Genomic DNA, 26463 nt, shown 5'->3' on the forward strand with positions numbered 1-26463 from the left:
ATACTCTATCACTAAGGGAAGTCAAGAATCATGGAAGAAAGCTATTTACTGGCTTGCTGTTACCCAACCTGATCAGCTAGCCTTTCCTTCCTTCCTTCCTTCCTTCCTTCCTTCCTTCCTTCCTTCCTTCCTCTCTTTCTTTTCTTTCTCCTTTCTTCTTTCTTTCTTTCTTTCTTTCTTTCTTTCTTTCTTTCTCTGTTCCTTTCTTCCTTTCTTCTTCCTTTCAACTTTTTGGTTCTTTCTGTGAGTTTTACATCATGTATTCCAGTCCCACTCATCTCCCCATCTCCTTGTATCTGTCCTCCACCCTTGCAACCCCCCCAAAGAAAATAAAAAACACACAAACAAAACAAAGCACAGAAAATATCTCATCATGAAAACTGTATGTAGTGTGTCACAGTGTGTCCCACAGTACACCCCTCTGTCCACACATCTTTCTCTTGCAAATGTTTATTGCAATGAATAATTGGGCTGGTTCAAGGTCTCTGGCTTCTGTCACAGTGTAGTGCCAGGGTAATGTTAGTGAGCCCCTAAAACACAGACAGGAGCCAATCTGATACAACTCACAGCAAGGTCTTTATTTTATTCAAGCTAGCTTGGGTGACCCCAGCATACCGCCATGGTTTTGGTAGTAGGGGAGCCCTGAAGATCTATCAGGGCAAGGCTTTAAGGTAAGCAGCAGCAAGTGTGTGTGTGTGTGTGTGTGTGTGTGTGTGTGTGTGTGTGTGTGTGGTAAGTGTGCAAGCATCTAATTGGAAAGCTACTATGGCCTTTAACATAATTGGCTGGTGCTGGGAGTCATATCATACATAAACTTAATTTCTGCTCCCTTCTGCATTGGTGGCCTTAGGAAAGGGGTGAGCTTGTAACCTGGAGGTGTAGGTTAGCTGGGGGAGTAACTTGGAAACTAATGCTAGGTACCAGCCTGTTAGTTTACCTGAGTTCAAACTTAGGTCAGGTTCTCTAAAATGGAGTCTGAACTTAAAAGATTTGGCCTCTCAACAGCCTCAATATTGGATCCTCACTAGGTTATCCTGATGTGGTCCTTTGTCATGGAGATCCTGGAGCTTTAGATCAGTGACCAGTCCTTTCCCATACTCTGTTCACAGATAATGTAGATTTTAGGGGTGGGTCTGGGTGGTTCAATGTTCTTTTTCTTTCTTTTCTAAAAAGATTTTATTTATATAAGTACACTGTAGCTGTCTTCAGACACACCAGAAGAGGGCATCATATCCCATTACAGATGGTTGTGAGCCACCATGTGGTTGCTGGGAATTAAACTCAGGACCTCTGGAAGAGCAGTCAGTTCTCTTAACCACTGAGCCATCTCTCCAGCCTTCAACTTCCTTTATTATATTGTCTAGAACCACCTGCCCTGGGATGGTGCCACCCATAGTGGGCTGGGCCTGCCCACATTCATCATTTATCAAGAAAATGTTCCACGGTCATGCCCATAGGCCAGTCAGATGGGGGTAATTCCCAATTGAGGTTCCTTCTTCCCAGCTGACTTTAGTTTGGGTCAAGTTGACAGAAACGGACTAGCACACTACCCTCTTGTTTTGTGAGGCAGACTAGTTTGCTTTTTGCCTGAACTCAATTTGGCTAGGCTGGCTGGCCAGAGACAAGTAGGAATACACCCATCTCTATCCTCTTGGCAGTAAGATTACAAGCAGGTCACGAAGCTCAGCTTTCTATTCCTTCCTTCCTTCCTTCCTTCCTTCCTTCCTTCCTTCCTTCCTTCCTTTCTCTTTTTCCTTCTCTCTCCCTCTGTCTTTCTCTGTGTGTCTCTCTGTCTCTGTCTCTTTCTCTCTCTCTGTCTCTTTCCTTCTCTGTCTCTCTTTGTGTGTCTTTCTGTCTCCGTCCGTCCGTCCGTCCGTCCGTCCGTCCGTCCCTCCCTCCTTCTCTCCTTTCCTTTCTTTTATGCAGGTCATTAGGGGATGGAGTTCAAGTCCTCATTGTTGCACAGTAAGCACTTTACTGAGCCATGTCCCCAACCCATGATTGTGAAGTATTTTTATAAAAATCGAGGCAACTGGGGTGTAAAAAAGTCTTAGGTTCATATTTCCTGGCTGTATAGCATAGCAAGCAATGTGTAAGATAAAGAATGCAGCGATTAAACTCCACCTGAAATCATTCTTTGCTTTGTTATTCTTCATCATTCAGGGCAGTAAAATTGGAGTGCTGGGGGAAAAGAAACAATAATGGCAACAGATCCGTCTACTAAGGACTTCCTGTGCAAGTGACTGTTAAGAAAAACAACCTGTTCTGTGTTTGCGGAGATGAGAAACAAACGTTCAAAGTGAGCTTCGTGACAGGATCAGGATTGCGATGCAGGCTTTTCTGGCTCCCATCTCTCTCCATTTGACGCTGTTCCACAGCAGTCCCTGGAGAGGGTCAGGCACAGTTATATCACCCAGGAAGTCGGGTTTATAATCAACACAGTGCTAGAGCTGGGTCTTCCATTCAAGGGTTCGTTTTGCTTCAACATTCACAGTTTGGAAGACACAAGTTGAAGTGTTGAGTGATCATCAGTCAGTGTTTAGAAAGGCTGATAGAAACAGAGAAGCAATAGATGCATCCTACCACGAACCTTAAAGATATTCATGTTTGCCAAAGTGCTTCATTTGACTATTTATTTTCCTGGCCTATTCAGAGAGGTACAACTAAGATCTCTTGAAACATTACAGAGATGAAAATAATTGCTTCTCATCTATCATTGCATGGAAAGAGGAGGAGAAGGGCTAAATCTTTTGAGGTTAACTGATGAACCAGCCTGCCTCCAACTTGAATTTGAAACCCACCTTATAGTAAAGACAAAATAGGTTCAATGCCTATTTATAATTAAATCTGTGTTTCTTGGGCTATGCCCCACCTGTAACCTTAATTACAAATGGTTCTAAACTGTTCTAGAAAAAGGAAAACATGCTTTGTTTCAAAAAGACTGTTATGACCGCCTTGCTATGGCCACCTTGCACTCCTGTCTTTGTTTCAGGAGGTTGTTATGATCAACTTGCATGTTCTGCTTCTGTAACCCTGAGTATTTGCCTGCCAATGCCCCACTAGAAGCCCCTACCCCTGAACTATGAAAACCTTCCCCATGTCCAAGGCTGATCTATTGAACCCTACCTTTAGGGAGAGACAGCTCATGGATACAAATTTTAAAAAGCTTGTTTTAATTAATTTGGTCATGATGATTTGGGTCAGTGAACTTTCTCCTCAAATCTGGGGAATTAACATAACCAATCGCATATTCATTCATCCATTGATAACTTTTCTACTTTATGTAGAACACAATTAGGATAAGTTGATCTTGTAGGGACTATATGTTTTGGTAAATATTACTTGATAAATATTCTCTGTAATAAATTTGGTAAATACTCTATCCCACCTTAGTTCATCTAGTTCCTGTTCCCAAGTAAAGCCTTTATATTTTATAATAAGCCTTTGAGCTTATTATATCAAGCATTTGAACTGAGTAGATATCAATCCTCTATGCTATTTTGTCTACTTCCCTGTCAATAACCCTGAGATAACACTCGCCATGTTCTGCCTGAGCTGCCCCTATTCCAACAGGCAGGCCCTCAAGGCCATGCACTTCCATACCCATGAAAATTTCTTCTTCCTCCTCCATGTTCCCCTCTTCATGGGACCCCAAGACAGACACCAAGCCCAGGAACCAAAGCCCCACCTACCTCTCTTCTGCTCAACTACAGGCTGTAGGCATCTTTTAAAATCAATCACAGATAATTTGGGGGTCAAGGCTTATACAACAAAAGCTGGAATAGATGAGGATCTGCTAGTCTTAGAGCAAGCAGATCTTGGGTTGGAGTTAGCATTTGAGAACATGCAGCATGAGACCAACCCGTTACAAATGTACTTATACTGTGTAAAGGCTTTGGAGCTGAAATATCTCCCACAAGCCATGTGCTCTAGAGGCTAGGTTGTCAACTGATAGTGTTATGGGAGGTAGTGGGAATTTTAGGTGGAGGAGACCAGTTAAGAATCCCCTTTAACAGCAGGCTGGAACTCCTCTCTTTCCTTCTCTCCTTTCCTCCTTGTCTCCTGCCTAGTCACCTTGAGATGAGCAGATTTTTCTATCACGTGTTCCCAGCTCCGATGTTCTCATATCCCAGGGTCAAAAAACAATGGAGCCAAGTGACCACGGACTGGAAATCTTTGAAACAATCAGCCAAAACCAATCTTTCATTGGGCATATTGCAATGGAAAGCTAGCACACAAATTACTTCCTTGGTTCTATAAATTACGATTGTGTTTTAAAATCCAGTCATTGTTTTAAATTAAATCTAGTTTGTGAAAGCACAATTATATTTATCCTAGCAGGAGTGTTTAAGATTCTTTTATTTACATAAATAATTACATAAATAATCTTTGCATTTTTGTTTTCCAGACATGTGAGGTGGTTAAGGCAGAGTTACAATTAGAGAGATTCCTCTAGTACTGTCCTTCCTGGGCCCTGAGTAACATAAAGTCATGGTATTAATGTTCTCCCTTCACCCAGTTCCTGTCGCTTATCACATTCCATCCCCACACTCCCTTCCTGCTCTGCAAGGGAATATGAAGGCGCACACAGGAGATAAGTCTGTTCTTTATGTTGCACCAGGCATTCAGCAGTGTCTCTAATTCTTTTATGAGTTTAACAGATTCTTCCTCTTTCTCACTTCAATACTTAGTACGCCTTACAGGGTGGTGTCAAAGTGCTTATCAGTTACAGACACACTTCCAGGCCACTTTAACCCATACTCTTGTCACAGGAGGCCTGAAAACTTCAACTCCATTCTCACATCCCTTTGTATAACGCTGTTTAGAGGTGTAAACATTAGAAATGTAATTTTCAGCGTTTTCCCTCCCCTCCCCCGGTGGGTGTTATTACCTTTCTCCTACGAACTACTTGTTAATGGTCTGCCATCCTTTAGTTTTCTTTCTTTAACAGTAACCATTTATTAAATTTGTTAGGTTGTTTATATATGCGCACCCATTGACTACAGCCTGAGCGCTTCTTAAGCAGGCATTGCTTTAGGCATTTTACATTTATCAACACATTCTGTGATGCTAACACACGTACACAGAAGGAAGCAAATGTAAACGCAAGGTAACTAGAGGCCGTGGAATCTGAATCTGCTTATCTTCACTGTGACCTCTACAAAATAGGTTCTCACATCACGTATGACATACGTTTCACTATTTCTAACCTCATCCTTAAATACTTTTGCTCCTTAATCTCCCACCTCACCCCCTCATCCCATAGGCCGCCCACATTCCTCTCATTTCCCTCGAGTCAGCCGCTTCCAAGCTTTCACATCTTTGACGTACTGGTGTCCTCTTCCTTATGAAGGCTTTCCTTGTAGCTGAAAGTATCCACCAGACTCTTAGGCTGCCTCTCACTGGGTAGCCAGGGCGCGTGCGCACCGCACGGCTTTGTAGAGCCAAGGGGGCCCGACTCCCAACAGCCCCCGCGCGCAGTGCAGGCTGGGGGAACATGGCCGCTTCCGGTCTCGCAGTCTTCCTGGCGAGGGGTTGACAGCGGCTGCGGCCCTGCGCGCTCCTCCCTCTGCATCTCGCGCCGGCGGCCGCGGAGGGCGCAGCGGCCTCCTGTTCTCGCGCCATGGAGAAGAGCTCGAGCTGCGAGAGTCTTGGCGCGCAGCTCCCGGCCGCAAGGCTTCCCAGCGAGGACTCACTGTCCAGGTGAGGCCGGGGCGTGTGGGGACAGAGACCGTGCCGAGCCGGGACAGAAGTCGGGAACGTGTGTGGCTGGAGATGCCAGGGCGTGCGGGAGGGAGGCCCGGGCTTGCCGAGGAGAGACCTGGGCCTGGAGAGCCTGGACCCGGAAGAGAGGGCAAGCCACGGGCATCCTGTGCGGGTATGGAGAGCCCAGCAGTGCCGTGTTTCCGCCTCAGGGCCTTTGATGTGAGAGGTGAAAATACAGTTTCTTCATGGCCACTGCCCCTCTAATTCCTGCTCATTTTCCGTCTTGGATTTTGCTCCAGTTGTGCTTAAGAACGTAGCGTTTTTTTAACTTTATCAGGAGTTCTGTTGTCAAGGACGTAACATTTTCATTCTTCTGCTCTAGTCACAGAATTTAGGGTCCAGCCCTTCACCAGAAAAGTGGCCATAGAGGACACTCTGAGACAAGCATGCTAAGATTTGAAATGGAGAGGGGACGTAGCCTCACAGAGCCAGCTTCCCAACTTAAACTATCAGTAACACAATGTCCATTATACGTGGTGTCGGTTTGGAGCACTCTTTAATTAACTGTAGATAATAGCTTCATTATAGAAACTTGTTAGTTTAAATTTTAAGCTTAATGTGGGCAGCCAGCCACAGGTGATTCGAATGTACAGGCAAGGTAAACTGTTATTTCTACTTAGTGTGTTAAGTGCATAACTAAATTATTTCAAGTTTTGTTTTGTCTGTCTACAAAGTACTAAGTACTAAAGCAAAGTGTTGGTGTTTGACTCTGGTAGCTCAGCTTTTTTTCTGCCCTGTCACTCAAAGTTGTACTTTGTTTCTTTTTTGTTTTTATACAGATGCTCAAATAAGAAATTACCTTATTTGTTTTCACGTACTTAAAAGTGTCCTTTTGTGTATGTACTTGCATGAGTTCATGTGCACCACATGCATGGAGGAGTCCAGGAGGTGAGATTTCCTTAAACTGGAGGACAGGCAGCTGTGACCCTCATGTGGGTGCTGGGAACTGAATCCTGGTCCTCTGCCAAAGTAGCAACTGCTCTCCATTGCTGAGCCATCTCTTCAGCTCAGACTTAAATTTCTATTGAGTTTAGCTATGAGGAGAATGGCTTCTATTTGGTGGAGGGTGGAGATTATCTCCGTTCAGCAAAAACTTGGAAGTTTATAACTGAAGTTGATAAAGCCCTCATTTCTAATGGTCTCAAATGCTTCTATTATGAGATGAATTTAGTTGAGATACTGTTGTTTGAATAGTTAATTTCTGGGAATAACATAAATATGAAGGCAAACATATAACTCATCTCAGGCTCTTTTTTTTTTTTTTTTTTTTTTTTTTTTCCGGAGCTGGGGACCCGAACTCAGGGGCCTTGCGCTTGCTAGGCAAGCGCTCTACCACTGAGCTAAATCCCCAACCCCCCTCAGGGTCTTTTTTTAAGGGTATACATACTCTGTTAAAGTTAGATGAAAGGTTTTGGGAAGTGTAGTTTCTGCTAAAATCGTGTGGTCTTGAGGAATTGCATGAGTCAGTTTAGAGATGTTAGCTTAACTCTGCCTTCTGTGACAATATAGATCTGATATTTTTGGCTTCAAAAGAGGATTTGTTTTTCTTTATACAGCATTCAGAGTTTCTAATCAACTGTAGTAAGCAGGTAAGGGTGACTCTGGCTTGGTATTGCTCTCTTTAGGCAATTCCTGAGTGCACACAGGCAGCCCCCCTGTCCCAGGATGCTGCAACAAAATTTACTTTAACATCCCGGTCATCTAGCTGTTCCTTAATTTGTATTTTATTGGTCTTTCTCTGATTCTTTAAGTTGGACTCTGGAATATAAATATAAGCAAATACCGACTGTAGGCTGGTTGTGAAGGCTCAGATAGGCCTGACCTTCAGCAGTGTCTAATATTTTACTGCCTACATCTAGTTCCCATCTTCAGGCTTCTAAGTTTCTGGGCACCGTCAAGCTTATTCTCAGTGTATGTGCTTGTGACCGCACGTGGCATCCTGTGTGGTCCTCGCTGAAGCATTTTCTTTCCGTTTCTGTGCACAGCCCTGTCTTTACTGAGCTTCCATGTCCTCATTTTTTTCTTCGGACCGCTTTGACTCCTATTTTCTAATTTTCCCTGTAATTCATTTTAATGTCTTTTTTCTTCATAGATCCTCAAGCTGTAGCTATTCTGGGTAACACTTATTTGTCTCTTGTTATTTTGGTATTTATCAGTTCCTTTCTAGTTGATAAATTAATTAGCTAGCTTGTTAGTCCATGTCCCATATTTATGCCTAGCTTTCATTAAGCAAGAGGATGTACATACACTGAAGGCCGTTCACAACTGATTGCTTGTAGCCCAGTCTGGCCTTGAACTAAAAAATTCTTAGGCCTCAGTCTCCTGAGCACTGTAATTATAAGTGGGCACCATCTTGCCTACCCCACAACTTAATTGCATTTTAAAATTGTATGTTTTTCTTCAAGTTATTATCACTTGAAACTAGTAAATCCGGGGTTACGGTTTCTGTGAATTTTAATCATGGTCTTAAGAGGTAAAGAATTTCCAAACACCTAAAGCATATGTTGTTGAAATCTCATCTGTCGTTTTAGCTTCAACATCACTTGAAAGTGATGTGTTGGTAGGAATGTGTTAACAGGTTTTTCCAGTAGTGATAGATTTATACAAAATCACATCCTTATGTATTTCCATCGAGACTTATGGTGTGGTTTCTGAGACAGCTGGCCAGGACTAGTGTCCGAAGTTAAAGATGCAGGATGAGGTGACTGGCTGAGTGTCTCCCTTGGCATTGTTCTTATTGGCGCAGCGCCTTAAACTGATTGTATTGGCAATCTAAAAATTATTTTGAATTTTATTATTTCTAGACTCTAAATGAACTTTAACATTCTCTTATTTAAGACCCAATGTTATTATGAACTCACCAGTACTTTTATCAAGACTCTTTTTTGTTTTTGAGACAGGGTTTTTCTGTGTATCCCTGCTGTCCTGGAACTTGCTCTGTATGTAGATCAGGCTGGTCTAGGATCAAGAGATCCATCTTCCTCTGCCTCTCAAGAGCTGGAATTAAAAGTGGTGGCTGGAATTAAGCCATCACCACTAGCCTTACTGTCATGATTTTGTTCTAGTATGAAAGTTAATGCTGAGATTAAAACTGAGTTTGGGCCTTGTATTCTTTTTCTTTCTTTCTTTCTTTTTTTTTTAAAGATTTAATACACACACACACACACACACACACACACACACACACACACACTGTAGCTGTCTTCAGACACACCAGAAGAGGGCATCCGATCTCATTACAGATGGTTGTGAGCCACCATGTGGTTACTGGGATTTGAACTCAGGACCCTGTTTTTTTTCTTAAATCTAAGCTTTAAAGGAAAATTTCTGAGTATTTATTATTCGCAGCTATGAATAACATAGTCAAAAGTATAGACTCTAAGACTTTTCCTTATAAGATATATCACAGTAAGGTATACTTATAAAAAGTATTATCATGGAGAAATTATATGAGAGCATAAATAAACCAACCAAGGCAACCTGAATTGTCCCCAAGGGAAGGAAATAACTCGGCAGGGCACAGATGTCCAGAAGTCAGGAAGTTTACTTTGGAAAGCTGCCAAATTAATGCTATTGTATTAAAAAACCACCAGAGCCTAAGATCGTATGTGATGTAGGGTTTTGAATAATGGACATTCTCCAGATTCTAGTGTGGGATATTTTCCATTTTTAGGGAAAATGGCTTTGAATATGTAAAATACTTGCTATGGTTATGCCTTGTAATTAGATGAAATAAATACCTGAATGCTAATTACGGATCTGGAATGACTTTATAAGATTGATTCCTACAGGAAGCAGGTTAAAAGCGGAGCCTTAAAAAGTGATGATGTCGGGATTGGAGAAGTGGCTCAGCAGTTAATGGCTGTTCTTACAGAGGTCCTGAGTTCAATTCCCAGCAACCACATGGTGGCTCACAACCATCTGTAATGGGATCAGATGCCTTCTTCCGGTGTGTCTGAAGATAGCTACAGTGTACTTATATATGATAAATCAGTGAAGTGATAATGTCAGGAGGTTCCTGATACTCAGAGTGTAAGAGACTGGAAGATGACCTCCTAATGGAGACAGTCATAATTTCAGTCCTCTGTCCACACTGCTAACTGGGCTTAATGCCACCCACTGGTGGGAGACCTCTGAAAGTGCATGCTGTCCTCCGTGAGTGCTCAGGACCCAGGGCGGGCCCCTCACAGAGTGTTGCTACTGTGAATAACCTTGAGCTCTTTGAATACTTTTTAGTCTAGATTAAGTTATGTCAGATACAAACTGAACTCTAAAAATATGCTTTAGTATAACCCCAGTCCCCCATCTTAAAACTGTTGTGAGAAATTCTTATTTTTTTACTTTAGGTTTTCAGCTGCCTCTCTCTCTCTCTCTCTCTCTCTCTCTCTCTCTCCTCTCTCCCTCTCTTTTCGTTTGTGTGTGTGTGTGTGTGTGTGTGTGTGTGTGTGTGTGTGTGTGTGTGTGTGTGGGTTCACAGCTATGTTTAGGCCTTTATGTACTGAATTGTTGCCTAGGTCCCAGATGTTACATTTTTATTGATAGTTTAGTTATGGTTTGCAATGCTCGTGCTGGAACTCAGGGCTTCATGAGTGCTAGGTAAGTAGTGATCCATTGAGTTACACCTAAAGTTGGAATTAGACTTAGGGTACAACAGAAAACCTGAACTGATGGTGACTGGAAACAACATTTGTTTTCTTTTCTCATATAAAAAGCCCTCAGAGGTAGTGCAGTTGTGATGTAGTGGATCTAAGTACCAAGGATACAAATTCTTCATGTGTTTAGATTCCAAAGTTACCATGTGAGCCAACATTGCAGTTAGAGCCCGCCATTAAAATTTCAGGTAGAGGGACAGTTCCTCTCTTTAAAAGACATGGAGATGATAGGTTGCTTGAAACCTACTGTCTGGTTGCCTCTTGCAGGAACCGTGGCCATGACTAGCTGGAAGGCAGTCTAGGATCAGTGTAGACTGTAGGCTCTTCTCTAAGACTTTGTGCTAAGGCAAAGCTTGGAGGTTTTGGCTTAGGGAATAGGAGAAAAAGAGAGACAGACAGTATAGGAGACAGACAGTAGATTCTTCCGGTCACAATTTAACCATTTAAAAGCAAGAAACATGCTCCTGTGGTGCCCATGTAGGCTGGAGACACCTCTGGTTGCCAGGCAGTAGTTACAATAGAACATGAGGGCTGGTGTGCTGCAGCAAACCAGGAAACTTGTCAGTACCTTCAACTCCAAATTATGTGCTTGTGTATTGTCTTGGCTATTTTTTTCTTTGTAGTCATAGTCTCAGAGTCTAAACTGAAAGTGGTACTTAGCACTTGCTGGGCCAGGAAGAGTTGGACAAGCAGAGACCAAAGACTAGGCAGCTATACTGCACTTTTACTTCAGAGAGCTCAAGGGATCCCAGGGCAAGGTAGTGGAAGTGGTGGTCTTGTCAGCTACTGCTTCCTCCTCTCCAGTTCCAAATCGTCTGCCTATGCATTTACTATGTTAGTTTATCAGTACTTCTACCAACATTATGTTTGTCTTTAATTCTGCCCTAAAACACTAAAAATCCAGAGAAATCAATGTTGTATGAATCCTTATATTACCTAACTTAAATATTTCTTAAACTTGGGGGGAAAACGTTGTATGTATATGGTATGTGTATTGTGTGTGTATATGAATAAGGACACATATGCTATTTGTGTGTGTGTGTGTGTGTGTGTGTGTGTGTGTGTGTGTGTGTACAGCCTTGGATGTTGGTCTTTGCCTTCTACCTTGTCTGAGGCAGGTCTCTTTTGTTTGCTGCTGTGTATGCCAGATTGGCTAAACCGTGAGCTTTCCTAGGTTCTCCCCTGTCACCACCCATCTAGCTCTAGGAATACAGGAACTACAGATGTCCCTGGCTCTATTCGAGTTCTGGGGATATGAACTCCCGTGCCCATACTTGAAGCAGATGCTTAACCCCCTGAACCATCTCCCCATTCCTAACTTAAATACTTTAGGAGTGTGATTTCAAACATGAGGAGTTGAGTATTTGAGTGGGTAAGTGTTCTGTGGACTGATAAGACCATTGTTCATCAGGCTGTAGGATTCCACAGGTACAAATAACAAATCTGTCCATTACCCTCTCTGTAGGAGTCCTTTTTCTGATGACAGAAAGTGAGCACTTGCTCAAGCAGTTATGTGTCAAACTCACTCGCTTGTGTAAGAGGAGAGTAATTGATTTGTGACAGGCAGGCCAGTTACTGTGAGCCATAGTTTTATTCACCTAAGCAAAGAGGCCTCTAAGGTCAAACGTAAAATCATTACGTCTTCTCTTCCTAACATGAAAGAGCATTATTTCATCATATCAAAGGAGTAGCAAAAATAGAAACACCCAGGGTAAGTTTGCTTGCCATGTGATAGTTGTTAGAGCAAAGTTAATAGGGATAGCATACAGTGTGATGTAAATAATGCCCTGAATGTTTGCTGTGTGCTCACTGTGTACCGAGTACTTATGTGCTGTTCTCACATAAGGCTGTATAAGCTAGACAGAATTACATCTTCCATTTATAGAGAGGACAGTTGAAGATTGGACTGGACTGACAATGGAGTCCAAGTCTTTCTGACTTCAGGATCTGTGTGTGACACAGAAATGATTGCGCCTGAACATTAGGTGCCTGGGGTATAAGGCAGCTTTGCAGTTAGAGAGCAGTTCCTGTACAGATTGATGCTGGTCACAAGTGTATTCTTGACATGTGCCCTGTGGAGCGGTGTAAGGCATGTTAGTGAATTGGGAGTTTTCTTTAGCTCTGAGCAGTTTGTTTTTCATACAGAAAGAAAGATGACTGGTGATGTATAGTTTTATGTTTTGACGATCACATGAATCATGCAAGCAAAGACTTTCCCCTCCTCCTCTGCCCCTCAGACATTTAGAATTCTTAACTCCAGGGCTCATTCATTCAGTATCTGAACCCCCTAAGTTCCTTTGTGTTTGTTTACAGTTAATGTGTTAAGAACCATTGACATTTGAAGATCATCAGAAGTGAAGATAAAACATCTCAAAAATTATAATGTAAGTGAATGGGAAACTGCAAAAAAATGGACAGAAACTAACATTGCCAGTAATATCCTTGGAATCCGATATTATCCCAAATGAAATTTGTGCACATGAGTAACCAGTGACTTCAAACTTTAATGTTCCAGTCAAGAACATCCTGCGCTGTTTCCTACCTGGGGAAAGCAGTCGTTATATTTTGGTCACCCAGTAATGTTCCCTTTGACTTTGAGGCATGGGGGTGTTTCTGTGTACTTCCTCCCTTTTCCCCCTAGGACTTTGAAGTTTGGTATGAGGACAGGGTGAATAGGGTAAACACCTTATATTTGTGTGGTAGCAGCTCTGTATGTGGCTCATGCTGCTCCATTTTGTATCTCTTAATGATAGACGACAGTAAGAGGCAAACCTGCCTTTTCCTTCCCTTTTCCACCTGCTCCTCTCACCTCTGTTTCAGGCCAGGTTGCTGTGCATTTACTATGTCTTGTACTCTGTGCACTGGAACCAGCATTTCTTCCTTCCTTCCTTCCTCCTTCCTTCCTTCCTTCCTTCCTTCCTTCCTCTTCCATTCAGACAGCGACTAATACAGCTGGCCCTGGCCTTATCTCTACAGCTGAGTGTGATCACGAACTTGTGATCCTTTGTTCTACTTCCTTCATGCTAGGCTTACAGAAGTGCATCACTGCACTTGATTTATGATTCTGCAGGTCAAACTCAGGGCTTTTTTAAATGCTAGGCAAACTCTGTCAATTAGTTCCTAAATTTTGAGAGCTTGGTGCTGTGGTTGCTCTGTTACTGTTAGGCACATCAGGATTACTCAGTGCTTTTCAGACACTCTGGAGACCTGCATGTTCTAGTCACAGGTGCTACTAAGTGAACATTTAGTTTGTAGTTTCCAGCTTGTTCTGAATCATCAGGAACAGGTCCAAGAATTTGTACTGAGAAGTCTGACATCCATCATTGGTTCAGATGCTGTTTGGAGTCTTAGTCTAGCTCTAAGATTTTTGTGGATGAGGGGAGAGACTTTGAGAAGTTCAGTTGTTTCTCCAAAGACAGTTGAATTTGGAGGTTGGGAAAAGTTAGTATTTTTGTACTAAGTACCAACCCTGAGTTGGAGATTTCACAGGTCATGCTGCAACTTTTTGTTTGCTAGGTAGCATCACTGTGCTTCATATGTATAAGCTTTTCCTTTGTCCCACATTTTAATATCATAACCAGTCTACCATTGTACTTGAAAAAACCTAGATGCCACAGATGTATCATTTACCTGAAGATGGCATGCTGTTTCCTGATCTTTAGCCTGAAGTATGACTGATTCTGATTTTTAAATCATTGGGTAAGGAAAAGCACTTTTTTTTTTTTTTTCATTTTAAATATAGGACATCCCTATTCCTGTGTGGATTGAGTTTGCTATGATTCTGAAGTTCTTTTCTTAGTGTCTGTGAGTGGGAGGTGCTAGTTAGCTGTGTCATGAGCAGCTCTGTCATTGTTTCTCTCCCCTTCAGCTCTGTGAAGCATAGTGTTAGGAGTGATTGACCTCACTTTGTATGGAACCTGATGCTTCACACACGGAAGCAAAGATCTTGCCATTGAAATGAACTCATATTTGTGATACATTAGTATTTATTAAAAACTCTTAAGTAATGTTTTGAATTAACGATATTATTGCACATATTTTATATTGTGTCTCTTAGTTCCTGAGTTACATCTTGTATTAGTAAATGAAGTTAGCCCACTTTTTAAAAAATATTCCATGATATTGGAATTACAAGAAAGTGGGTTATAAACTGTTACTACTCAACTTCTGAGTATTTTGAGGTATGTCTTAGTTAAAGGATGCTTTTCACATGTTACTTGCTTCATGATGTGGGAACCAAACTGGATCTTGCACATGCAGAGTGCTGCGTGTAAGCAGTCAGTCATCTTTGTATCATTATTACCCTTGGCTTTACAGACACCAGTTCCCTTGTCATTTGTTTTGTAAGCATGGGGTCAGAGTTGCAAATAGATCATCTCCAAAATGAGACTTAGTCTGGGAAGGTAGCCCGGTTGTAGAGCCTGTGTTTGGTATTCAACTTCCAGGATTATAACTGGAAAAATAAAGGAAAAGAGGACTTTCTGATATGGTGTTAATTCCCCACCAAAGGAATTTACTTAAGTTTCATACATGCTGAAAGGACATCAGAATGACACTGTATTTGTCCAGTGATGTGAACTGTTTTGAAAACTAGACTGTCACAGTTGTAACTGTTACCAAGAGAGTTGCCTCATTGTTTAACTGTATATGCTTGCCATTGATTTTAGCTTAAAATCAGAATGAAGAATATAAATTCTGATCACTTGACTTGTTATTTCTTGTGCTCAGATTTTCTTAAGTTGTTAAGGGTATATTATTGTCACACAAGTAGCCTGAATTTCTCTTTCATGGTGTCAGTCTGTGATGGTTACTGCCATCTACTTGAGGATGTAGAATCTCCTGGGAGATGGGCCTCTGGATATACCTGTGGGAAATTATCTTGATTGTATTATTCTATGTGGGAAGAAACCTATCTTAATAGTGGTTGGGATCATTCTCTGGACAAGGGAGTATTGACTACACAGAACAGAGCAAGCGAGAGCTAGTGCTGCTGCATGTTTCTCTGCTTCTTGACTGTGGGTGTGAGTGATCAACTGTCTCAGGCCTCTACTGCTGGGACTTTCCCACGGTGCAGGGTTTCACCCTTGAGTTGTAAGTTGAAATAAACTCTTTTCTAAGTTGCTCTAGTCAGGTATTTTACACAGCATCAGGAAAGGAAACTAGAGCGGAGTCTCAGTGATCAATCCAGATTATCACCTTCAGGACATGAAATACTCAAGGATACCGTATTGGAAGACTTCCTTCATCAAATATCATGGAGGGAAATTATTAGCAAATAAGTGGTCACCATCTTTTCCGTGTAATGGCATAGCTAATAAGTGGTCACCATCTTTTCAGTGTGATGGCATAGCTAATAAGCGTGCTGTTAGGTGTCAGTTTTGTAGTTGCAAAGCTGTTTTCTCAAGAGTCCTGATTTGATAGATAGCAGACCCAAAGATTTCCAGTGTCCCTGCTAATAAAAAATAGAACTGGAATTTGGATTTTCACCTAAATGTTCATCTGTCTTTACTCCCAATATCAGTTATAGTGCAGAAGTGGTAAAAGTTTATAGGGTGTACATTTTGCGGATTAAAGGAAGTTTGTTGGAGAGTTGATGACAGCTCATCTTGTCCAATCAATTCAGTTAAGGCTAATTGCAGAGTTTCTCACTTCATCTAGGTCTTCTCTTTCTCGCTATTCATTTTAAATACTTCCAGCAGAGTGGTGGACATTCCTCAGTCCTGTCATAAAAATAGAGGGAAAACTGACAAAAGCAAGAAAGAAGTAATGATGTCATGGACTTATTTCTGCACCAACCAGCCTGCTCTCTTGAGAACAGTGTTCAGGAGTCTAGATGCACACCACTGTTAGGCAGGAATCCAGGAGTGATAGCTTAGCCATTTAACTTTCCCAGGCTAGGAAGAGAATGGGGTAGGGTGTGACCTTTCTTAGTAGCTTGCTGATAGGGAAAGAAACAAATGCAATCCAACTCCACTTCTTCACCACTTAAAAGTCTGTGTGGAAAGTGAGTCAGTTGGTAGGACAGTGACATGAACAGTAAATTGTGTTTGCCATAAAATACCTGCATAGTCGTAAGGAATGGCATTAATTTATTTAATAACAATGCATTCACATTTGCAGATAGCATGAGATTACTAGAGTCATGTAGTGGTGACTTTAAAATAGTTCACACTTCCAACCACCCGCCCAGCAGCTCCTTTGATCCAGGAACAAAAGAGACATACACATTAGCTTATTTTTGAAATGCCTTAGCTAGCTACTCAAAGACTGGGCAGTTCTAATCCTCCCGAAGGTAGCATACTTTCCCCTTCAATACTCATGGCTCAATGCCTTCTAAATCTACTTTTAACTTTGCTGCCCTGTTACCTGCTGTGAGGTCCGCTGGTCTAAATTGCCCAGGACACGTCTGGGGCCACTTTCTGTTACCATCGACATTTCGGATGTAGATTTCTGCAGCTCTAAAACTGATTATTCTCTCTCCCCCAAGTCATAGCGATTCTGCTTCTCCTCCTCTCTCCAGCATCCTAGCCCAAGCAAATGTAAGGGTCCCGCCCCATCTCCCTTTCTCCCTTTGCTCAGCCATTGGCCACAATCTTTATTGATTGATCAAAAACCAATTGGGGACTGGGAACAAGGACCTTCAGTGTTTGGACATACAGATTCATGATTGAATCGGGTCATTAGAACCAATCTCCAACAGTAATTTATTTATTAAGATGTAAAGAGAGTCTAAAGAGATTGCTCAGGGGTCGAGAGCACTTGTTGCTCTTGCAGGAGACTCAGTTCTCAGCTCCTACATAGCAGTCCACAATCATCCCTAACTACCCTCTTCTGACCGCTGCAGGCAGTAGGCATGCGTGTGGTACACATAAAATCATGCCAGGAAAACACTCCCACGAAATAGAGTCCTGGTGTTCATTTGGTTTTTTGTGCTTGCTGAGATTAGAGAGCTGCCCAGGTCAAAGCTTACTGACTAAGCTGACTACCCTGCCAGTTAACCTGAGATACATTCTGACAAAGTTCACCTTAGAATATTTTTCTCAATTAACTGATACACGTAAGGAAGTTTTCCTTGTAGGCCACACTTGTGAGTCTACTTAAGCACTAATTTAAATTGTTTGCTGAATGCAGATTGCTGAATAAAATGGATTTTGGGGCGTTGTTTTAGGACTGATGTGGCTACTGGGTTTGACCTGAAGCTCAGGAGCCCGTGCTCCTGGCCTCACCCCACCTCATGTTGACATTCATTTTGATTACAGTACATTGGTGTTTACTGGTTTTGTTAAACTTCTAAATATGATCTTTGCAAAACCTTCTGTGGGGGAAAGTCTTCTAAGCTGTTATCAGTATAAATCGGTTCAGATTTTTATTGGAATTAACAGATCACATGCACTGAACTGATCTGGAAATAAAATGATACTTACAATCTAACCATGTGTCCTGGATGACCTGTTCTTCCTTGGCATTTTCCAAAAGTGCCAATAAACACCAGCCAAGGCTAGCAGAGCTCAGATCCATCTTGTTCTCTGAGTGAAGACTCTCATCCCTGTCAGTTCCCTTGATTAAAACATCAATTCTGACACTCTCATGTCCTTTACATTGGTTAAGTTTAAAACCATAGATCTGGCATGGCATTTAAAAGAGATTAAACATGAACATTACTGTGTTCTGGTGAAGTTGTTTTTCTGATTTGGAGACAGATATTCTGACAGTAGGTTTTTGTTTTATGAAACACACTGCAGGCCTTTTATTATTTTTTTAAGTAAATTTTTCAACAGAATGACTAACAGGCACAAGCACATACAGTGCTTAGGAAGAACACTGCAGTCCATTGTGTGAGTGCTGAGAGCAAAATTTGCATTCCTAGAAAAATTTTCTTCCAATCACAATTCAGAAGGCATTCTTTAATATTCATGGACAGATGACATTAATAACCGGAGAACACTCAGAAAGCACCTCTTCGTTTCATGGGATATTCAACAGAAATTGAATTGGCAGTGAGAAGAGCTGTTTAAACAAAGCAAGTGGTTTAGATCTCACTGTAACAACTGTGGCCAGCTGCAGACTGGGAGTAGAAGAAGCATGGCTGATCCTGCACCCTCTTGAGACTTGTTCACTAGGAGTGTGAAAAGTAGGTGACATGTGTCTAACTTTCTGGGCTCCTTTGAGTTAAGCATGTGTGTGATGTTAGTTATGTTTCTTGTGTCTAATTTTCACTTTTACAAGAAGTGTTTTACTGACTTGTGGAATACTGGGTTGGGAAGAATGAGGAGCATGAATATTGGAATCTGTTCATGCTTGGATTTTATTTTCTGTTTATTACTGTTGATTGCTTCCAAGTGACAATGTAACAAGAAAGTAGTGAAGAATTTATTAACAGTCCGGCAAACCAGTGTTTAGGGGCAATAATACTTTGCTGTTATTTTCATTAAAAAATACTAGTGGTGGTAGGCTTGGTAGTCCCAGGTGTGGATCCCAAAAGTAGGTACCAACATTCATTTGTTTAGGAGGGATTTCCTTAATTTGTAAGTTCGTATCTTAAACATTTCTCTGGAATATATATATTCCAGAGGTTCCCAAGTAAATGAAACTCCAGAAAAGCAGAAGGGTCTTTATCTTACCTTTTGATACTGTTTGGAAAAGGCCAGGGTAGTTCCCGACTGTCTTAGGATACCTGGCTTGTACTGGGGTTCATATCGGCACTGCACTTGGGAGTCGTCGAGTTTTGAATAGGCAACAAAGGAGAAAAGGACATTGTGATACAGCAACAGAGAGGAGCAGATGCGTGAGAATGACTAAGAGTCAGATGATGGGTTTCTGTTGGCTTCTTGTGGTGGATGAAGCTGTGCCACTGACAGAGTGGGGATGACTGGGGTGGAGAGTGAGCAGGCTCGCTGTTTTCTTCCTGCCTTCAGTGTAGATTTAAATCGTGTTGTTTCAGAGTTAGGTGTGGACACATGGATGCATTCTTTTCTGAGACCAGAAATTAGCATTTAAACAGTACCAGGTTTATTCCATTTTTAAAATGACACTTTAAATTTAGACAAATGCATTTGTGATGGTCATTGAACCATCTTGACTTCTACTAGGACAGCACACAACCATTAAGTTACATCCCAGCTGCTTGTGAGTTGTTACTGGCCTTCTTAAGGGGTGATGGTCAGAATTTAATACATTAGAGTATAATTGTAGTGGTGTTATGAGGGGTATTCTTATAGAAAAAACTGTCTAGGTGAATAAAGTGTAACTGATGTCCCCCAACAGTCTTCCAGAGAGCTGGCTGTATTCTAACCAGCTTTACTGTAATGCTTCATTAATTTCTAAGACTTGTTCTGTTTATGCCTCCTGTCATGACATAACATGCTTGACTCTCTGAAGAGAGACATTAATGCTCTAGGGCATGAAGTATTGTGATTGCCATTATTAAATACAACATTGGTGCAGAAACCTTAGAAGGTTCTTGTCCTAGTCAGTGTTTTTACTGCTGTGATGAGACCATAACTAGGGGAGGGAAGGATTTATTTTATTTGATTTACACTTTCTTTTTTTTTTTTTCCAGAGCTGGGAACCGAACCCAGGGCCTTGCGCTTCCTAGGCAAGTGCTCTACCACTGAGCTAAATCCCCAGCTCCTGATTTACACTTTCATATCACTGGTCATCATTGAAGGGAGTCAGGACAGGAACTCAGACAGGGCAGGAACCTGAAGACAGGAACAGTCTGGGCCAAGAGAATAAAGGCTTGACCAAAAAAGGGCCATGTAACCAAAATGGCTGGATTATGTAGGGAAGGTTGGGGTTTGGGGGGAAGCCCAGAGTATTGGGTATATAGATTGAATACAGATGTTTTTAGCATGGGTGAAAAGCCCTTTTAAATCTGTCCTTAGCAGACAACCAAAAGAAATGTAAAATCTTGTGCTTATGATAATAGTAGTCAATTCTTATCAGAGCTAGATTAATAGCTTGTCAGAACTCCACTTATCAGTGTTAAAATTCTGAACTTCTGAAGTCTTGATATAACAATAACACAGAGAGTTTGCATTTACATGCCTTAAAACTCATTCTTAGACCTTTATAAGTTGTATAAATTTTAAACTTTTTTCCCCATTCAACCACTTACCATGAGACACAGTGGTTGGTTACTGAGAAATAGTCATTGCAAAACAAGTTTCTTTAAATAAAGGATAGTAAAAAGCTACAATGAAATCTGTCTTCTGAGTTTATCTCCTGTAGAGTCTGGTAGCAAGGTAAGTTGTGCTCTCCAGTGAGTCCTGAGGCCTGATTTTTACATATGAAGAGAAGACAGCTGTAGTCTTGGGAAAGAAGCTGGTATGCTTGATGCTTTTAAAGCTACAGTTAGCCTTCAGTATCATTAGAGATCTGAGCAGGATAAGTTATAGTTGTTAGCATTCTGTAAGCTCCACCCCCACAGTTCCTAGCAACAGCCAGGTATGTGCTGTCCCACAGTTACCTGGCAACAGCCAAGTATACCTGACATTATAAAAGGGGCTGCTTGCCCCCTCCTCACTCTCTTGCTCTTGCTCCCTCTTGCTCCTCTTTTGCTCTCACCCTCTTCCCTCTTTGTCTCCTCTTTCCCCATTCCCTTCCCTCCTCCTCTCCACATGCTCATGGTCAGCCTCTACTCCTCTACTCTACTCTACTCTACTCTACTCTACTCTTCTCGCTCTCGCTCTCTCTCTGCCCTACTACCCTCTTGACTCCCCTCCCCAAGCCCTGAATAAGACTCTATTCTATACTATACCATCATGTGGCTGGTCCCTCAGGGGGAAGGGCTGCCTCAGCATGGGCCCACTGAGGCACCCCCTTTCTTCAGACCTCCATAGAACATATCCCCCCTCTCTTTATCTTTTTATAAATACAACATTGGTGTCGAAACCCAGGACATACCCCCTCTCTCTTTTTCTTTTTTCACTTTTTAAAATTTCTATTTACACTATATTTATTGGAATTTCAAAAGAGAAAAAGAGCCTGAAGCAGTTCATGGGAGAAAATGATGTGAATTCTGTGAACATCCCCCCCACCCCACCCCCGCCCCCTGAAATATGTTTAGTTTGTACTGGGGTTAAATTTGGAATGGCAAACAGTGAGGGTCTGGCTTGCTTTATATTTCTGAATGAAGCAGCTCAAAAATAGAATCATTTCTATAATCCAGAGGAACGGATGGACTCCTGAGAAGTAATCAACTAAAGGAAAGAATAAATTTTGTTCTTCCAAATTGCCCAAGTCTCAAGCAACTGCGGCTGTGCTTTAGAGTTTGTTAATATAGTAAGATAATTGCATAATTAAATACACTATGGAATTCCAATAATTGGAAACTTGGTTTCCTCGTCACAACACACAACTTGCTGATGCTGAAAAGCACAGGCAGTATTTTCAAACGCGGGGACCATTCTCTCCCGACACGCCCTCTGCAGTGTTTTGCGGCTCCTCTGGCAGATCTGAGACTCGTCCATTGCAGATTATTTTTAGTCCGTTGGATTTAGAAAGGTGAATCGAAACAGGAAGTCCTAAGGTCTGACCTGCCTGCCTAGACCATGCGGGCTGTGGATTGCTTCTCTGAAAGTCCCTTTGGTGATATTTAGATAAAGTGACCTGAACATGCGGGTAGTTCAACTCAGGACATACCCTCTCTTTATCTTTGTATAAACACATCAATAGTAGAGGTATAATCTAAATAGCCTATGTATAAATTAAATGGCAGAAATGTCCCCATTACCTAGATGGTTGCTCTAGGCTCCTGTGGTCTCCATGACCGGGCCAGTGGTGATAGGTCTTCAGCTGTCATATAGGACAGCATTTATCTTCAGCTGCCACACAGAGCTGTGGGCCTTTGGGACTGGGGGTGGCATGGAATATGGAAATGACAAGGGATATTGAGGGCTTAGTTAGCATTTGGGAAATCGGGACAGTGAATTCAGGGTCATTGCATCTCCCAGAGGAGGAGGTTGGAATCTGTCTGAGTGGTAAGGTCTAAATTTTTTTTTTTTTTGACAGATACCACGGGTGTAAAGGAAGGTTCCAGTTGGTGGCCTAAGATCCCAAGTGTATAGCTCTCATTTTTTGTTACATAGAGGGAGAAGGGATGGATTAGGTCTGGTAGTTATAGAGCTGGGGCCTAGATGAGGGGCTATGGAGCTTCTGCTAGGGCTTGGTACTGGGTGAGAAGGGATTCATGTGAGGGTCATAGAGCGGGTAGATGAGGAAGGGAAGGAGGGCATTCAGGAATGTAGGAAGCTGGCTATTCTTAGGAATGATAGCATCTCCTTTTTAATAGAGCGATCTGCATGGGACTGCATTTTCTATTCAGGGTAATGGGTAGTCCCAAGGTGACCTGAAGGGTGGACAGTTGGACCTTAGTGAGACTCTGTTAGCCCCGACTGGACAGGAAGTCTTTTAGAAGAGCAGAGGCGCCAGTTAAGCTAATTTGTAGAGATGGATTGCAGAAGAGAAGGTCATCTACATACTGTATAATTTTAGATTTGAGGAGAGAGAGAGAGATCATCAGCCAGAGCCTGTCCAAATAGGTATGGGCTATCCTGGAACCTCTGGGGTAGGGCAGTCCAGGTGCCTTAGGTAGAGAGGGGAGTGTTAAGGTGAGTCCAGGTGACAGCAAGGATGTTTGTGACTGAGTGTCAAGGGGAATAAAAAAGAAAGCATCCTTGAGGTTCAGGACTGAGAAATGGGAGGTTCCTGAGGGGATAGTGGATAGGAGAGTGTTGTGTAAGGGTTAGCTATGATAGGGTAGAGCGGGACCACTGCAGAATGCGTGAACTGGAGATCTTGAATCAGGTCACAGACCCCTTTGGGGTGCTAAAGGGGTGAAGTAGTTTATAAATTAATTGATTGATGCTTATCCACAGCTAGCTTACAAACGGATGTAACTCGGACTGGTTTATTTGGTTTTGGCAATTACTGAGGGATAACCCCTAGTAAACTTTTCTAGTGGCTGGACTGGCTACTTCCCCAGCTGTGGACCCTAAATACTTGCTGTTTGAATCTTTCTGGGTTATTTCTGCTCTAGCAGTCCAATGTCCTGGGGGTGCATTTTACTCAGACATGTGTTACTGGTCTAATGGATACCTCCTGTTTTCCTTGTCTTCTCATCCTCTGTTTCTCTCCCTCTCCCTCTCCCTGCCCTTCTCCCTCTCCCTCTTCCCCTTTCCCCCTCCCCCTCTCCCTCTCTCCTCCTTCTTCCTCTTCCTTTCCCTCTCTCCTTTCTTTCCCCCTCCACCATCCCCTCCCCTTCCCAAGGAAATGCTGTGTTGGAACCATTAGGTTGGGTGGCTAGAAGGAGGAAAAGGGCTTCTGGCTGGCTTGGGGTCAGGCAAATGGGGTGTTCAAAGGAAATAGAGTCTCCCACTTTGGCTAGAAGCTCTCTTACCAATAAGGGAATGGGACAGGTTGGCACCACCAGAAAAAAGAATGGGTGAGAGGAACATCCCTGAAAATGCAGTCGAGAAGTGGGGTCTGGTGGGGTTGGTAAGGCTGCCCCCGCCCTGACCAAAGGGAAATGAGAAGGAGAGGTGGGTCCTCAAAACTCCATCAGGCTGAGTAAGTGGCCCTGGTGTTCAAGAAGGAGGAGATGGGTCACATAATGCCTACTCAGATGACAATGGTCAAGCCAAGGGAGCCCCGACCTGTTCAGTTGGCCATGGCTAGGCCTAAAAGGTAGGCTGGAGGGTGATCTGAGTCTGATGTCCCTGTGCTATGAGGACATGGGGCAAGTTAACAGCCCAGTGTTCACTCTTGAAGGCACTTGGACATGGCTGGGGTAGCCTGAGGAGCTTAGGGCAGGCCTGGGCCAAGTTACCCTCCTGATCACACTTGAATCAGGAGGTATTAATCTATTCCAATCCTCTAATCTAATCTAGTGACTCCCAGCCAAAGTTCCCAATACCTGCATTTAGAATTGCTCTGCCTCTCTCTGTTGCATGTGTGTTCTCATTGTGACTTCTGATCCCTCACCTTGTGAATCTTCTCTATCCCTCTGCCCTTTCCCTGGCTGGGATCAGAAGTCTAAGCCCTCTTATCTCATCTGCCCAGTCATTGGCTCATCAACTTTTTTTTTTTAACCAATCAGAGGTAATTGGGGAGCAATGCTTCCATAACATTGAAACAGGAGATTCTTAGGATAATCATTACAATGCCATTTCTGGACTGCAACCAGATATAGGGCCATAGAGATCAGCATTTGAATAATACAAGGGTAATCTTTATACAGTGTACAACAACATGCCAACATTTCCCCCTTTTAGTCTAACAAAAGACTTTTTTTTAATCTTTATTAACTTGAGTATTTCTTATTTACATTTCGTTATTCCCCTTCCTGATTTCCAGGCCAACACTCCCCTAACCCCTCCCCCTCCCCTTCTATCTGGGCTTCCCTCCCCACTCTCCCCCAACAATCCCATTCACTGGGGTTCAGTCTTGGCAGGACCAAGGGCTTCCCCTTCCACTGGTGCTCTTACTAGGATATTCATTGCTACCTATGAGGTCAGAGTCCAGGGTCAGTCCATGTATAGTCTTTGGGTAGTGGCTTAGTCCCTGGAAGCTCTGGTTGCTTGGCATTGTTGTTCATATGGGGTCTCGAGCCCCTTCAAGCTCTTCCAGTCCTTTCTCTGATTCCTTCAACGGGGGTCCCGTTCTCAGTTCAGTGGTTTGCTGCTGGCATTCGCCTCTGTATTTGTTGTATCCTGGGTGTGTCTCTCAGGAGAGAAAAGGACTTTTTTCTAATAACAAGCTATAAACAATAATAATAATTATGAAAACTATCAGGTAAGATTTATATTAATAATATCCAGCCCATGTATATTTGGCATCCTTGAGAACATACTCTACTGTCTGTCCTGTGTATGGAATGTGCGATGTGTACAGCTCAGCCAAAGATGGTTCTTTGCTCCCTGTTTGAGCAGGTAAGGCATCTGTGTTTCTTTATCTGTTAGTTTGGACTGTATAACCAAGGACGGCATGTAGTAGTAAGTCATGAGGACTCTTGAGCCAATGAGATTCATTGACTCTGCATAGTTGACGTCCTGCCTGGAGACAGTTTTATATCTCAGCCAGTCTCAGAACTGTCCCCGTGCAGAGGGATCAGTATATAAGTTACTTGCTTTGTTGGTCTTTCTGATTTCTTTCTTTCTGTCTGCAGCCAAGATCTTCAGAAGTCTCAACCTGTCAAATCTGATTTTTATTGTTTTGAAAGGAATTCAGTTTTTCTGTTCCTGTAGAAACAAACACAAACCCCCTTCCCCAGTATAACACACTTCTTGCCTTCCATTCTGAGGTTGGGACATCCCTGATTTGCTTCATCAGTTTTTTCCACAATCCAGTGTCTCAGCAGCTGTTGCTTTTTTTTTTTTTTTTTTCTACTCACATTCAAAAAATGTTAAGTTCATAAAGCCCTGTGCAATTATCTCTGCGGGGTTCGTTATTCTCTTTGTTGGTTAGCATCTTAAAGCATAATTGGATCTCTCCACAGCTGCTTGTTCTGTCGGATTGTGTGGTATACCTGCTTTATATTATAATGTGTAAAATGGTTTCATTTTACTAGAGACATGCTGGATCGTTGTCAGTCTTCATTTGTATAGGCATTGCCATAATTGCCACAACTTGTGATAATGCGTAATTACTGACTCAGGTTTTTCAGAACATAAAGCAGTTGCCCATCGAAATCCTGAGATGTGTCTATGGTATGGTGCACATCCTTGAATTTTCCAAACTCTGCAAAATGAAGCACATCCACTTGGCAAATTCCTTGGGTGTGCTTTTGATTACTCCCTCATGTCATAGAGCTGTGTTACATAAACAAGTAGGATATTTCCTTATAATTTCCTTGGCTTGTTGTCAAGTGATAGTAAAATCCTTTTTAAATCTTTGCTGTTAACATGGTGTTTCTCATGAAGTCCTGATGCTTCAATTTCATTATTGCTTTGTGCTAGAGGGTCTGGTTGGCCCATATGTGATCTGATATGTGTTATATACAGTGGGTGACTTCTAATTCCTATAACTTGTAGTTGAATAAATAGTG

At 42.3% G+C, this 26463-nt stretch overlaps 1 protein-coding gene across 2 annotated transcripts in view; it reads left to right on the forward strand.

Moving 5' to 3' along the window:
* Positions 1-5462: 5462 nt before the first annotated feature.
* The window catches only part of Mtmr2 (myotubularin related protein 2), a 48607-nt gene continuing 27606 nt past the window's right edge, over positions 5463-26463 (forward strand). Inside the window, exon 1 of one of the 2 annotated variants that reach the window (XM_032909640.1) lies at positions 5463-5703. In XM_032909640.1, the coding sequence (XP_032765531.1) occupies positions 5624-5703 (80 nt within the window). In that variant the 5' untranslated portion in view covers positions 5463-5623. Of the gene's footprint in view, positions 5704-18349; positions 18550-26463 lie in introns of those variants that run through there. The other variant, XM_032909641.1, reaches the window with a different exon arrangement.

The sequence above is a fragment of the Rattus rattus genome, chromosome 8, assembly GCF_011064425.1.
Source record: "Rattus rattus isolate New Zealand chromosome 8, Rrattus_CSIRO_v1, whole genome shotgun sequence".
Lineage (NCBI taxonomy): Eukaryota > Metazoa > Chordata > Mammalia > Rodentia > Muridae > Rattus > Rattus rattus.